General features: G+C 42.9%; 1 protein-coding gene across 1 annotated transcript in view; it reads right to left on the minus strand.

Moving 5' to 3' along the window:
* Window positions 1-1,199: 1,199 nt before the first annotated feature.
* The window catches only part of MFSD2A (MFSD2 lysolipid transporter A, lysophospholipid), a 34,101-nt gene continuing 19,728 nt past the window's right edge, over window positions 1,200-15,572 (minus strand). Inside the window, exons 7-14 of the mRNA XM_077482079.1 lie at window positions 14,149-14,239; window positions 13,910-14,031; window positions 11,270-11,353; window positions 10,714-10,797; window positions 9,640-9,752; window positions 7,097-7,240; window positions 6,183-6,359; window positions 1,200-2,195 (exon numbers count right to left, since the gene is read on the minus strand). Of these exons, the coding sequence (XP_077338205.1) occupies window positions 2,141-2,195; window positions 6,183-6,359; window positions 7,097-7,240; window positions 9,640-9,752; window positions 10,714-10,797; window positions 11,270-11,353; window positions 13,910-14,031; window positions 14,149-14,239 (870 nt within the window). The 3' untranslated portion in view covers window positions 1,200-2,140. The remainder of the gene's footprint in view (window positions 2,196-6,182; window positions 6,360-7,096; window positions 7,241-9,639; window positions 9,753-10,713; window positions 10,798-11,269; window positions 11,354-13,909; window positions 14,032-14,148; window positions 14,240-15,572) is intronic.

The following is a 15,572-nucleotide window of genomic DNA, read 5'->3' on the forward strand; positions in this document are numbered from 1 at the left end:
TTTGATCACCGCTGCGGTTTTTATTTTTTGCGCTATAAAAAAAAAAAGCGACAATTTTGGGAAAAAAAAAAAAGAAGCAATTTTTTACCTTTTGCGATGATAAATATCCCCCAAAAATATATTTAAGAAAAAAATTTTCCTCAGTTTAGGCTGATATGTATTCGTACATTTTTTTTTTTTACCAAAAATATCGCAATACACGTATATTGGTTTACGCAAAAGTTATAGCGTCTAAAAAAAAAAAAAAAAAAGAAAAACTATCCCTGATGGTATTTTTATTATACATTTTTTTTTTTTTACTAGTAATGGCGGCAATCTGTGATTTTTAATCAGGACTGCAACATTATGCCAGACACATCGGACAATTTTGACACATTCTTTGGTACCATTGACATTAATACAACGATCAGTGCTATAAAAATGCATTGATTACTGTAAAAATGTCACTGGGAGAGAAGGGATTAACACTAGGGGCGATCAAGGGGTTGTGTGTGTGTGTGTTCTAACTGAAGGCAGGAGGGAACTGTGTAGGGGAGATGACAGATTGTTCATATGGAGTATGAACAGCAAACTGTCTCTTCTCCCCTCAGAGAACCCAAAACTGTGTTTACACACACAGATCCCAGTTCGTGTGTCAGCCACGATCGCAGGAGCCCGTGGGCGATTGTGGCCGCCGGGCACTCGCATTGGCTCCGGGGGCGAGCATGCCCCCGGTGGCCACAGGGCAAAGCGACGTTACATAAGTAAGTGGTTAGATGTCGCATTTAGCCTTGTTTAGAATTATTTATCAAAATTAGCCAAAAATGAAAATGCCTGCAAACGAAATGCGGCTAAATGTGAGTTACTGTGTTTAAAAGCGTTTGGCGCTTGAACTGCCTGTAAACTCAGCTTCTGAATCCATTTTTTTGCGTTCCAAAAAAAATGCTCTAAACTTAACTGCCTAGAAATGACTGTAAAAGACCCTGTGTACATGGACAGATTAGATAACAGAGGCGAGTTCAGGGGCAGTTGAAAAAAAAAAAAAAAACTCCCAACTGCTCCTACCAGCAGCAGTGTACATGAAGCCTAATAGAGAGAAGTGTTGCCGATTTTAGAGCGAAGCTCAGAGACACTAGCATTTTCTCTTGCAGTAACCATATGGAGCCCCATTACAAAGTTTAATAAAAATATTACACACAGCATAAAAAGAAGTCAGGAAATTTGTAATTTTCCAAGTATATTGGAGCACGTTTCAAAAATTACAGAAAAAGGCTTAAAAACAGGACAACACAAAGCCGCCCCCCAAAACGTTGCCAAATTTAAATTATACATTCTACAAATGAGCATTCATCCATCGACACTGGAACAAAATTCATGAAAACAGACGATTATGAAAAACGAGCATTTTCCAAACATGTAGAAAATCTTGCACACATGTACAGTTGTAAACATACAGGCATATATTGTCAGATAGTCATTTTAAAGCAGCAAAACCATACAGGTCGAGCTCCAATGATAATGCATTCTGTGCTCTTGGAGTCAGACGATGGTCCATGTGTTTGTTACTTTGGTCATTCAATCAATATGCAGCTTCTCGTAATACAATTAAAAAAGTATGCTTACACAATAAGTGTTGCCCATGTGCTTTATGTAAAATAAATACGAAATACAGTATTAGGATGTTCGAGAGTTGTTTGTATATAAATTACAAATACTTATGTACTGTACATAGCAAGATTCATAGAATATACAGCAGCATATACATTATAAACACAATCGTCCACTTTTATTACCATACATACACTAGTTAATCTCAGTGGTTTTTACAACCTGCCGAGACAACTTTTTAACCACATATACAGTATTCAAACAACTACCTTCTCCATTCCTCAAACACATGGGAAAAAGTTTTTATATACAAAACCTAGTGAGAAATATACAGTTAAATTAATATATTTGCCCTATGTTAGTGCAAAGTTCAGTAGGATTGCAGCATTCAGTGTGTTCCAAGCACAGATAGCACCAAGGGTTGGCACTTGTCCCCAGAGGGAAAGTTAAGAGCGTAGTGCAGATAAGTCTTTCATTGGCTGGTACCTCCCCTCAATGGGGGAAACTGAATGTCTCTACAGTTGTGTAAACTTTAGGAAGGCAAATGCCTGTGTCATAAATTGCTTGCAAGTTCCACTGAGTCAGAATCTGAGTCTCGGTCATTCTCTCTGAAAAAGATAAACAGACCATGAGTAAGCACAGTAGCATATGCAAATTTCATGCAAAACAGAAGCAAGGTTTATATATAGCCAGAGCATGTCCATTAATTTTGATGATCTTTTACCTGCTGGATATGTTGCCCTTCCCAAATGCTGGCACTTAGAGTTTCCAATAACCTTGGAATCTTTCCTTTGCTAGACATCACTAAGGCCGCGTACACACGGGCGGACTGTTCGCCCAACCTTGTTCGCTGAACAGTGTTTGGGCGGACAGTCTGCCCGTGTGTGGGCTTTCAGCGGACAGTTTCAGCGGACAGTTGGACGGACAAAGTCTTTCGGAAATTCTGAAAAACTGTCCGCTGAAACTGTGTTTGAGCGAACAGTCCGCCCGTGTGTAGGCTACTTTCGAAATGAGCAAACTGTTCCCGCTCGGAAAGTCCGCCCATTTCGAGCGCGTGTACAGGTAGGCGGGGCCCGCGAAGGAGACGTCGCGGGCTCCGCCGCCTGGAATGGGCTTAAAGGGGAACCCCAACGCCGAAAAAAATCGGCGTGGGGGTTCCCCCAAAGTCCACACCAGACCCTTGTCCGAGCACGCTACCCGGCCGGCCAGGAAAGGGGGGCGAGCGAGCGCGCCCCCCTCCTGAGCCGTACCAGGCCGCATGCCCTCAACATGGGGGGGTGCCTTGGGGAAGGGGGGGCCGCGCGGCCCCCCCACCCCAAAGCACCTTGTCCCCATGTTGATGAGGACAAGGGCCTCTTCCCGACAACCCTGGCCGTTGGTTGTCGGGGTCTGCGGGCGGGGGGCTTATCGGAATCCGGGAGCCCCCTTTAAGAAGGGGGCCCCCGGATACCGGCCCCCCACCCTATGTGAATGAGTATGGGGTACAATGTACCCCTACCCATTCACCTGTGAAATAAAGTACAAAAAAAAAACACAACACAGGGAAAAAATATTTTATTGCACAGCTCCGGGGATCTTCCGTCTTCGGGGGTCTTCTCGCCGGACTCCTCCGCTATCTGTGTGTAGCTCTTTTACTAGCGGAGGAGTCCGGCTTTCTTCCTCCCCGCCGCCGGCCTCTTCTCCCGACTTCGGGGGTCTTGTCCCCCTCTTCGGTTCTTCTGCCGGGCCACCGCGCCTTCTTGTAGCTCTTTTGCAGGCGGTGGCCCGGTCTTCTGTCGCCGCTGCCTTCCGTTCTTCTGTCGCCGCCTTCGGTTCTTCTGCCGGGCCACCGCGCCTTCTTGTAGCTCTTTTACAGGCGGTGGCCCGGTCTTCTGTCGCCGCTGTCGTCGCCGCCGCCGCCGCCTTCCGTTCTTGTTCTTCTTCTTGTTCTTCTTCTTCTTCTCCTGGAGATGTTGACTCGACGAGCTCTCCGGCCGGAATGCCAGAGCCGCGCTGTGCGGTCACTTATATAGTGACAATGGGGCGGTGTCACATGGTATATGTCACATGGGTTGGTCACATGGGTTGATGTCACATGGGGACTATGACATCGTAAGGGGGCGGGGTCACCATGTGACCAACCCATGTGACATATACCATGTGACACCGCCCCATTGTCACTATATAAGTGACCGCACAGCGCGGCTCTGGCATTCCGGCCGGAGAGCTCGTCGAGTCAACATCTCCAGGAGAAGAAGAAGAAGAACAAGAAGAAGAACAAGAACGGAAGGCGGCGGCGGCGGCGACGACGACAGTGGCGACAGAAGACCGGGCCACCGCCTGTAAAAGAGCTACAAGAAGGCGCGGTGGCCCGGCAGAAGAACCGAAGGCGGCGACAGAAGAACGGAAGGCAGCGGCGACAGAAGACCGGGCCACCGCCTGCAAAAGAGCTACAAGAAGGCGCGGTGGCCCGGCAGAAGAACCGAAGAGGGGGACAAGACCCCCGAAGTCGGGAGAAGAGGCCGGCGGCGGGGAGGAAGAAAGCCGGACTCCTCCGCTAGTAAAAGAGCTACACACAGATAGCGGAGGAGTCCGGCGAGAAGACCCCCGAAGACGGAAGATCCCCGGAGCTGTGCAATAAAATATTTTTTCCCTGTGTTGTGTTTTTTTTTTGTACTTTATTTCACAGGTGAATGGGTAGGGGTACATTGTACCCCATACTCATTCACATAGGGTGGGGGGCCGGTATCCGGGGGCCCCCTTCTTAAAGGGGGCTCCCAGATTCCGATAAGCCCCCCGCCCGCAGACCCCGACAACCAACGGCCAGGGTTGTCGGGAAGAGGCCCTTGTCCTCATCAACATGGGGACAAGGTGCTTTGGGGTGGGGGGGGCGCGCGGCCCCCCCTTCCCCAAGGCACCCCCCCATGTAGAGGGCACGCGGCCTGGTACGGCTCAGGAGGGGGGGGGGGGGCTCGCTCGCCCCCCTTTCCTGGCCGGCCGGGTAGCGTGCTCGGACAAGGGTCTGGTGTGGACTTTGGGGGAACCCCCACGCCGATTTTTTTCGGCGTTGGGGTTCCCCTTTAAGCCCATTCCAGGCGGCGGAGCCCGCGACATCTCCTTCGCGGGCCCCGCCTACCTGTACACGCGCTCGAAATGGGCGGATTTGCCTCCTCCTTACGTGGGCGAGTCCATTCATTTCAAAAGTTGAGCGAACTGTTTGGCAAACAGTTCGCTGAAACAGTCCGCTCGTGTGTGGGCAAGTCCGCTCATGCAAATTTTGAGCGGACTGTTTGCCGAAACTGTTTGACGAACAAGGTTGGGCAAACAGTCCGCGCGTGTGTACGCGGCCTTAGACTTAAAAAATATGTGCCTCTAGCAAACACATGAAAATGAAATGCAGAAACTAACTGGAATTCCCTTAGAGAGAGGCTTATAAATAAGGTCCACTGAATCATCTGTCATTTTCCCTGTTTAATAATAAGTATAGAATAATAAAACCCAAGCAAGTTTGTTTTTTTCTGGTGTCACATTGTGTGATTGCCCTTCACCTCCTGTCCCAGAGACACAACAGGTAATGAAAGTAAATATTCTGACACTTGTCATTAGATCAGAAGTCCTCACTAGACGATTTCTTCTCTTTTCAACAATCATATACATTTTGAATTTCCCACTGCTTGAGGTCACCGTGACAATGATCACCAGGACAAAGAGGGTAAATCCTCCAAGCCAGGACACAGACAGCAACATACATTTAGGTTTAACAATTTCATAATCCCAAAAAAAAAAAAAAAAAAAAAATGTATGTATGTGTATATATATATATATATATATATATATATATATATATATATATATATATATATATATATATATATATATATATATTTATTTATTACAGATTTTCCACATCGTGACATATTTCACGCAATGCTTACAGTTCTAACGTATTCAATGCAATTCATTTTCGAAGAACAGAAAAGGCAAAAAAGATCCATGGCTGGCCATAGTCTTTCATTCAGCCAGGAGGCTGAATGAAAAATGAACAGATTCAACACAAGCAAGGTGGATGGAGGAATCCCCACCCAGACATTGTATTCAGACAGTGGCTACCACTGTAAATGTAATTGACTTCTGTTGAACAGGAAGGGCTACACACAGATCCAACAGTCCCTGCTTAACCAGCTCTATTTCAGTCCTCCTTTGCCCAGCTTTACTAATTTAATGATTGTATTCACCAAGTTTTTGTTAGGTTGACTGCTCATCAAGGTGTTATTGTGGAAAGCTAGTAGTGGGGGTAACGTGCCTCAGTTATGAATGTGCTTGTGTGAAGAAATATCTAAGGCAGTATGTATGTATGTGCTACACAGCAACCAATTTGATTTTGACTCTGCAGTGTGAAAAAACCTAGATAATGTGGGGCAACCTAGACAAGCAATTCTGCTCCAAGAGGTTTTCAATAAGTATTCCATATATCCTTTTCAATATTTCTACTTTTCTGTCTCTGAAAAGTTTATAGAGTTTAATTCCCAATTCTAAAAGTGTTTTATTAGGACATATGGCAAAAACTAACCAACCAATCATCATAGGCACACTTTCAAAAAATATTTAAAATTCACCTGATAAGCTGAAGAGCTTTTCTGTTTTCTTTCCTCTTCTCTTCATCGATTGGATACAGTTTAAATAGTAACAGTCCAATGAGAATCAAAACGATAGGAGCAGCACAGACCAACAACCTTAGTGTCACATTCACATCTTTTGGCTGAGAGCAGGAAAGGGCCTGATAGCCTGCATAACTGATTTGGGGGGAGGGGGAAAGAAAGGAAAAGGGTCATGAGCAACTAAAGCACAGATTGAAAAAAAGGATTGTCAATACAAAATACATACCTACATATTCTTATCCCTATAGCTTGCCATCCTGTACCATACCATCCCACTGTGCCACCCAAGGAAACACCCTAACACTAAGGCTGCTTTCACACAGGGGCGTTGGCGGTAAAGCGCTGCTATTTTTAGCGGCACTTTTCCGTAATTTTTGCAGAGGTTTTCATTTGCTTTTAACCCATGCTAGTGGCCGAAAAAGGGTTAAAACAGCTGCAGTGGCGCTATGCCGGTGCTGCCTATCGATTTCAATGGGCAGGGGCGCTTTAGGAGTGGTGTATACACCGCTCCTACAGCACTGCAAAGATGCGGCTTGCAGGATTTTTGGCATCCTGCCAGCGCACCACTCCAGTGTGAAAGCAAGCACTCGAGCTTTCACACTGGAGTGAGAGGAGAGGTGCTTTACAGGCGCTATAGTGCCTGTAAAGCGCCTCAGTGTGAAAGCAGCCTAAAATCTTCCCTGTTGCAGCCACTATGAACACTGGAAAAGCCATGCAGGAAAGCACCAAGATTCAGCATTCCGCAGCAGAAAGCACAGGTGAGCATATACCTAGTGACATGTTGCTGCTAAAAGACAAGATAATTACATTTCCTTATGACAGGACAGGATTTGGACTAGTCTCTATTCTGGCCTTATTAAAGGTATACTTACTCCAGACTAAGCGTGGATATTCCCAGCGATACCCCAGAGGCAAATTTGGTGAAGAAAACATAAAAAGAGAAAAAAATTGCTTCATGTCCAGGAGACTCTGGGTTATTCAGAATAAAGTCATCAATAACATCGGGAAGCATAGACCTAAAAGGGAGGAAAGAAAAAAAAAAAAAAAAAAAAAAAAAAGCGTGTGATGGAATATACAGACAAGCAATAAAATGTAGCGATCAGAATGTCTAATTTTATTTAGATGTACACATTAGATCTTTAGGATGCAAAAAAAAAAAAAAAAAAAATGACCCAAAGCCATTTTAATGACAATCCTGACAACAATCTTGTGTCTATAAGGGCCAGACTATGCAAACCTCCCAAATCGCTTGGATTTTCCCACGTGTTCAGAAAGCAGCAGGGCAGCACCTCGGCACAGGACCCGGAGCAAGTGGTATATGCACAGTTACATTGGTCCAAGCTGAACCAATGTGGCTATGTATAAAAATATCCATAACTTACCTGCAAAGATGCCAAGTTGGCCAGGGCCGATCCTGGGTGGGTGCACCGCGCCCCAGCGCTGTAATGTGCCAGCATTCAGAGCGTGCCGCGGCCACAGCTAGTGAGCAAGCTCTGCCCACCTCTGCCATGTTCGGAGCTGGAGTGTGTCTGAAGAGAGAGCTGCTGCTGCACCTTGCTGCAAGTGCCTCCAGTCTGCAGTCCCAGCACCAAGCCAGTCAAGGAAGTAAGTGACAAAGTTGTGCCCAAATGCCCACTGTGCCATACGCAGCCACTGTGGCCATAAAAACAAAGGGGGGGGGGGGGGGGTTGAACACACAGGGAGGGGGGTAATTGTGCAGACTAGGGTAGGGGGGATTGTGTAGACTGGAGGGGGGGGGAAGAGAGAGAAGTTGTGCATTGGGCAGACGGGCGGGGTGCAGACTGGGGGTAAGAGGGAGTTGTGCAGAATAGGAGGGGGTGGAGAACTGAGAGCAGCACAGAGGAAACTCCCAGAGTGTTGGAGGCAGGCAGAGGCAGGGCACATCAGGGAGTCATGACGCACGTGACTGGCTCAGGTTGTGGGGCTAGACACTGGTTTGCAACAACTTGACCCCAGGACCAGGAGCTTCAGCCCCCCAGGAGGCTGTGCAAGGACCTGCTGAGCTGACATCGCTAAGGTGAGAGACCCTGACACAGCTGACCCCCCACATCAGGCTTCATTGACGGGCACTGATGGTCACTGATGAGGCTAAGCTCATGGGCACTGGTGAAGCTGCATTGATAGGCACTGATTGGGCAGCCTCTGATCATCCTCTAGCACGTTTGCAGTCTCTGACCATCTCTTGTATTACATCTGCAGTCTCTGACCATCTCCTGTACTATGTCTGCAGTCTCTGACCAGCTCGTTCTCTATTGTTAAGCAGTCATGGGAGTATCCCAGGTTAAGAAAGACTCCTTAGGGGAGCATATCTGTGTTTGAGTCATTGCCATAGAAAAATTTGCAAAGGGGAGGAGTTAGTAAGATGACCACGCCCATATGGGGGCGCCCAAAATATTTCTGCACCCAGGCTTCTGTGACCCTAGGATCGGGCCCTGAAGTTGGCCTTATTTCATTGTCCGATCCTGGGCCTTTTCTCCTATCAGCAGAAATTGGCCACCTATTTATCGCTGCTAAGCAAGGGCCTGGAATAAAGCCGGCTGTCTCGTTTGCGGCACTAAAGGGCATCAAAACTCATGATTAATAACATTTTTCTTTCCTATCCTACACCTCCTTTTCCTTCTCAGTCTTCCCTTATCTCTCGCCTCCCTCCTTTGCCATCTGTATTTAACCACAGAGTAACTTGAGTTTAGTCATTTGTTGACAAGTGTCCAATTTGCAACACATTGAAAATCAATGTTGCAAATTAGGTGACTGCCAATAAAAGGTTATTCCTGAGCTAGTGTTTAAAATCCCTTGTGATGTTTATGGTTTAAAGGCTGCTGTAGACAGAGAAGACGTGTGGCATCAATCCAACCACCCTCAAAGCATCTGCATCTTCCAGTGCCAGTGGAGTCATAAACAACTGGATCAATTAGTTATTTGTGAACAGCCTATTAAAAGGTAGAGGCATGCTGCAGCCATCTTCACAGATTATTAGGGGGAATGACAAATGGCAATCAGAAATGTTTTTCAGTTTCTAGAGATAGAGAGATATAGAGATTTTTTTTAAAATAAATATAATATAATATAATATATATATATATCAGGGGTTGAGTTTATAATCATTCAAGGGTCACACTGACACATCCACAGCTTTTGACAATCACTATGAACAGAATGGTAAGGCCAAATTGGTCAATATTTGTCACATATGGCCACCACTTAGGATTGCCTAAATGGTTACAGATGTGCACATGTATGGGCAGAAAAAAAAAGAAATACAAAAAAGGTAGCGCCTTTTGTTACCCTTTTAGAATTGTTTAGCTCTTCTCAAAGTACAGTTTCTAGTCCCAGAATGAGAAAATCACTGTCCCGCCTAGCCCATCTTGATCCAAGGCTAAACAGTATTACTTACCATGGCAGGAGGAAGGCTGCAGCCACACTGAGTCCAGCAGCTACCGCAACTATGTAGGTTACAATAACGTTGATTTGTACAAGGCCAGCAACAATCATGAATGGGATAACGGACTGTAAAATAGACAAGGTAGAATATTACAGGTGATGAAAAATAGCTACGAATACAAGATTTATGCATTTAACAGGGATACAAAAAAAAAAAAAATACAAGGTCCTATTTATACAAGTACAGACCCAGTCAGTCATTCTAATAAGCATTAATGGAATGGTTTAATAAGCAAAAACTCTGTACAAAGTGATATTTCCCATAACAACCAAAAACACTAGAAATTTAGGCTGATTGCTGGCTAAGGATTACTACACTTTGCACATTAGTTCCGTAAATACTTAAAAAAATAAAAATAAAAAAAACACTTTAAATACATACGAAACAATTTAAAATAAATAAAATCAGGAAAACATAATAAAATGTTTTGGGATAAGAGAGTGGTTTACTGACTAATTTGAGACTTGGGTGATAACCGAAATAATAAAGTCATAGGTGCAAGCAGTGGAATGTGTCCCTGCTAATTTGTTTGGTTTACTGTTCACAATAGAGAGCACAGTGGCAGCCTAGAGTGTCTTGGAAGCTGCTGTTACTTCAAATGGAGACATGCTAATTGGAGGTTGTTAAAGCATCTTAAATAGATGACCCCAGAGAGGTTCCCCCAGGAGCTGTAATAAGTGGGTGGATGCACCAGCTACCAAAGGATCTTATGCTGCCCCAAAAGGCGTTTGATCTTTCAGTCACTGAGCTGAAGTTTTGAACTTCCTCTGACTTGCTGCATGCTGGTTATATTCTGGTGACTCAAAGCAGCCAGGCAACTATCATTTTTAGGAGATTAAGAGCTTTCTTTTAAGAACAATGAAAAATGTTGGCTTTTCTGATATTCTAAAAACCACCACTAGATGGTAGCAAAAGTCAACACTGATCAAATGCCTGACATTCCATTATATACTTCACTGTGCCAACCCTGTGTCATTCCTTCCATGCATATGCTAGTTAGATTACGTTACCCCTACTTTTACTCACCGATATCCCAATATAGACTGCAGTTTTCTTCCCAAAGCGGGTCAAGAACCACTGCCAAAAAGGAACTGTCAGCGTAGCAGAAATCTGTGGGAGAAAGCAGTAGAAGAATAACTGAGGCTTTTCATAACCCAGTAAAGAAACTATGGGAAAGTGGGTGGACAAGAAAAGAAAAGTGAGAAAAAAGGAAGATTTGTGTGTTACATAGTTTCAAGGGATTCGGGCTTCAGCAATCTTTCAAAAGGGAAGGGAGGAGGGATACGGGGCTGAATATTATATTCCCTAGCTTACAATGACTTTCTGTCTCCAAGCCGACAGAACAAAAGAGTCTTTGTGTACTTGACTTTGAATGTTAAGTATCTGGATCAGTTGGATATATGCAGTTATAGCTGTAATCAGTGTTAACAGCTAATGCTGAAATCACCAGCTTGTCATACTGTGCTCAGAACATTGGCAAATGTAACTTGGAATGGAGGGTGAAATGACACTGGGGACCTGATGCTGATGAGGAGGAATTCACTGACAGTCATAAAATTCTTCCTGCAGATCTCGCACTCACCATTATAACCAACAGAATATTCTGATAGTCGTTGCGCCGTTGAAGCGTGTACTTCAAAAATAGGGCAAAGTTTCCTTCCAGAAGCTGAAATACAAAAAATGATCATAATTCATATCAATATTTTTTTACCTCCAGGACACCAATTGCCATTTTGATAGCAGGTTATGTAAGGTTGTGGATTTTTTATTAGAATATATATATATATATATATATATATATATATATATATATATATATATATATATATATATATATATATATATATATTTTAGTATTCAGTATAGCGATTCAGCTATTCATTGGATAAAAGTTTCTAGCATACTTATATAATCAAAGGATTACCACATGTTACACGCCTCTAGTTGAGGTGGTTCTTCATATCTGTTACAGTAACATAACAATACCGAGCCTCATTAACATAAGAAAGAAGAACCTGCTTTTCACGTTTAGGTTGCTTTTAAAGGAGAACAAAAATTACCACCATAAAAGAAAGTCCATTGTTGTAACAGATAAAAGGAGAGTGGGAATTGGTCATAACCTGCAGAATGTATGCATGTAGGCAGACAAACAGCAGTCAAATGCAAGGCCTCATACAAACGGACGTTTTTACATTTTGCATTAAGCCTCGTCTGGCTTTTCTCAGGTTCCCTATGGGAGCCCATTGATTTGAATAGAAGTCGCACCAGAAGTTGGATCAAGATGATGCAACTTGTGTGCTGAGAATCCTGAAGGTGAACCCCGCCAAAATGCGTGAGGCCCCCCCCCCCCCCCCCCCCAAGACGATACCAGACCCTTCGGCAAATTTCTTTCCTACAGCCATGGGTTCCAGGAAAGAAATTTGCACGATTCCCCCATCAACCCAGACAGCGCTGACAGGGAAATCTCTCCTGTCAAGCCATAATTTTCTCCATGTGGGGGGCAGAAGCGGGAAGGGGAAGCCCTTCACACCGGGAGAAGACAGTGATTATCACTAGTGGCTATAGCAGCTGCTTGTGATAAGCGGAAGTAAATCCAGCAGGCTGGTTGTACCCAAATTGAGCGATTAACTTGGTACATTCAGCCTGCCCATTAATGGTTAGAATCTTGGCTGGTTCCTGCAGAACCGGCCGAGATTAAAACCATGTATGGCTGGCCTAAGGGACAAAAAAAAAAAAAAAATCACAAAGCATGGAGAGATGCAGGAAGGATGTACAGACAGAAGAAAAAAACATTTATACATTTTTAAATCACACAAAAAATGTACCAAAAACAAATAATGCTGTGATAATGATATAAAATGTATCCAAACTTTTAGTATATCAATATTATTGTGCAATAGTACAATGAATATAAACTGTATCCAATCTCTTAGTGCATCAATTTTCCTGTGCAATATGTGCCAACCTAAATAAAATCTGCCAGTATACAGTATTGTGATATATTCATATAATTCGTCTCATAATAGTCCAAATATATATCCCATGCCTGAATGAGATCAATTGATTACAGTGTCACACAACTCATTAGGGGGATGAGTCGCGTGATCCTGTGATGCAACACATAAGAGAAGGGCAGATTTGTTTGGCAAGACACTCGTATCTTTCACGGAGAGGTACGAAGTAGCTGCAGCATTGTGATTTTATATTGATATACGTTGTATACCGTAGGTGCACTGGAGCACCCAACTAATGTGAGTTTTAGGCACAAATTTTATTAAATTGATTAGAATTTTAAAACGATATTAGCACAATTTGGAGCTCTCTTTTCAGATATACCGCGTCACAATGGGGGAAAACATCAATGTAGCAACAAGCAAGAAAGCATGATCTGTTAGTCCAGAGTGACTAAAAAGCACATTCTGACCAAACTGTGAGGTCACACTTTGTGAGGTGAGTGCATTTCTAATGGGGGAGCACTGAGGTGGATTCACATAAAGCATGGCTTTAGAGGATCTGTGAAGATTAAATAAGGTTTCATCTTAATCCTGATACCATTAATCAATTAGTTGATCACATTCAAGAACAGGAGAGCTAATTATATATCATATATAAATAAATCTAAGAATGATATGAACATATCCCAATATTGTATATTGGCACATTTATGTTGGCACATATTGCACAGGAAAATTGATACACTAAGAGTGGAGTGGATACAGTTTGTATCACATCATTGTACATTTTGTATCTATTTTGGGCTTTGTTGCACAGGAATATTGATACACTAAGAGTTTGGATGCATTCTATATACTTAGCACAGCATTACAGCATTTGTTTTTAGTTCAATATTTCATATTTAAATTGGGAGTGTAATATTTGCTGCTTGCTTACAGATTACCTTATTTTCATTTTATTTGCTCGCAAGACATTCTAGAATTGTTAAACACACACACACACAAAAATATATATATATTATATAATAAATGTAGGTTTTCTATATTTGCTTATAAATATGTGTGCATGACCTTCTAGATTGTAAGCTCTAAAGAGCAGGGCCCTCTGATCCCTCCTGTGTTTTAATTGTATTGCAACTGTACTGTCTCTCCCCCCACCCCCATGTTGTAAAGCACTGTGCAAACTGTTGTTGCTATATAAATCATGAATAATAATAATAATAATAATAATAATAATAATAATAATAATAAATGCCTTCTTGGCCTACCATGAAAGCCAATGATGTAAAGAGGAAGCCAGCGATCAGTTTAATGTATGGTCTGTGGCTCATAACAAGTTTCAGGCCCTGCCAAAAGGATACCGACTGTTCAGAGAGAAGTTCACAGGACTCTATAGAAGGCGGAAAAAGAAACATTTGGTGAAAAACTATAGTGAAACATTTGGTGAAAAAAACACAACATAAAATAAAACAATAAATAAAAGAAAAAAAGACCAAGGTCCACTTACCTCTCTCTTCCCGTACACCAAGTGATAGTACAACAGCGCATAGTATATAGATGCCACATATGACACCTGCTGCAATCATGTAGGCCACTCTCTGCAAAACACACGTGGAGAAAGTGAATTACTTTTCATGCTTACTATATGCAGATATAAAGGGCTGTTCACACAAATGGATTTTTTTTTTCTTTTTTTTTTTATACATTCGTTATTTTGATTTATGAAAACATGGGTAAAGAAGCTTTAGTACAAATAAATTGAAGATGAACATCAATGCCTGGCGCCAACAGTAAATACACACTCAAAATCCAGCAAGAAGACGTGGTATAGAGGTCAGTAGTTCTTACTTCATGGAAACACTTCAAGGCCAGGAGCAGAGAGTCCCCAGCTATTAGTACTAGCACCTAGCAGTTTATGAGGGGGTGAGGTTTCACGGTTAGCCCTACAGATTAGGAACTGGGTGGTAAGATGGTTGATTGAATGTTAGGGACAAGAAACAGTCCAACAGAATAAAGGTAGGGAATGCAAAAAGAAAAGGGAGGGCAAGAGTGGGAATACAAAAAATAAAAAAATAAAAGGGTTGGTGGGGGAACCAGGGAAGGGTGATGTCCACTAATAGAAGAGTTAGGGGAGGGGAAACCCCTGGTGGTTGTGCACATGGTCTTGTCTGTGACAGATTCTAAATGAGTTTGGTATTCCTCAGAGAATGTTAAATCCTATGTTTTTCAGAAGTTTTTTCATTATGTTTGAGTGAAGAGGGAATATCTTCCAAGGTTTTGAGGTCATTAATCTTTGAAAAATACAGCATTGGTGGTGATGGGTCAGATTGTTTCCACTATACTGGTATGCATGCTCTGGCTGCATTAATATTTATCAGGAGGAATTTCTTACATTTATTTATAATCGATATTTGGACAAAGGAGTAAGTTGAATCTAGGGACAGCTCTAGATCACGTGGAGCATCAACCTTCTTGCAGAGGGGAGAGCACCATTGGAACACTTTAAAAAAGCCTGAAGGGGCCATAGTACCATATGAAGAGGTTTTTGTCCCCTCTTTCATGAATGAAAATGAGAAGAAAAAAAAAAAAATTGCCACTCATCTCTCATTTAGGCAGGTATTGGTGGGGGGTAGGGGAGTGCAACGTGAGATTAGATGGATTAACCAACATGGTGTGTCGCTTCAAAACTAGAGAGTTGCTGCAAGGGGGTACATTCACAGTTTACATACTATAAAATGTGGGAGTTTTTATACACAGATATTTAGTTGCCCATAGCAATCAATCAGGTACCAATAGTTAGCTTTGTTCAGGCTAACACAAAAACAATAAATACATTCATGTAATTGTAGGTCGAGTTCTGTATGGTCTTTACTATGCTTTTGTATAAGGAAGGACAATAGAAAGTGAAAAACTGTGGATGGGAGGACGATT

This window comes from Lithobates pipiens, unplaced genomic scaffold (assembly GCF_037356315.1).
Source record: "Lithobates pipiens isolate NorthernLeopardFrog02 unplaced genomic scaffold, aLitPip1_a1.2 Scaffold_16, whole genome shotgun sequence".
NCBI classification, from domain to species: domain Eukaryota; kingdom Metazoa; phylum Chordata; class Amphibia; order Anura; family Ranidae; genus Lithobates; species Lithobates pipiens.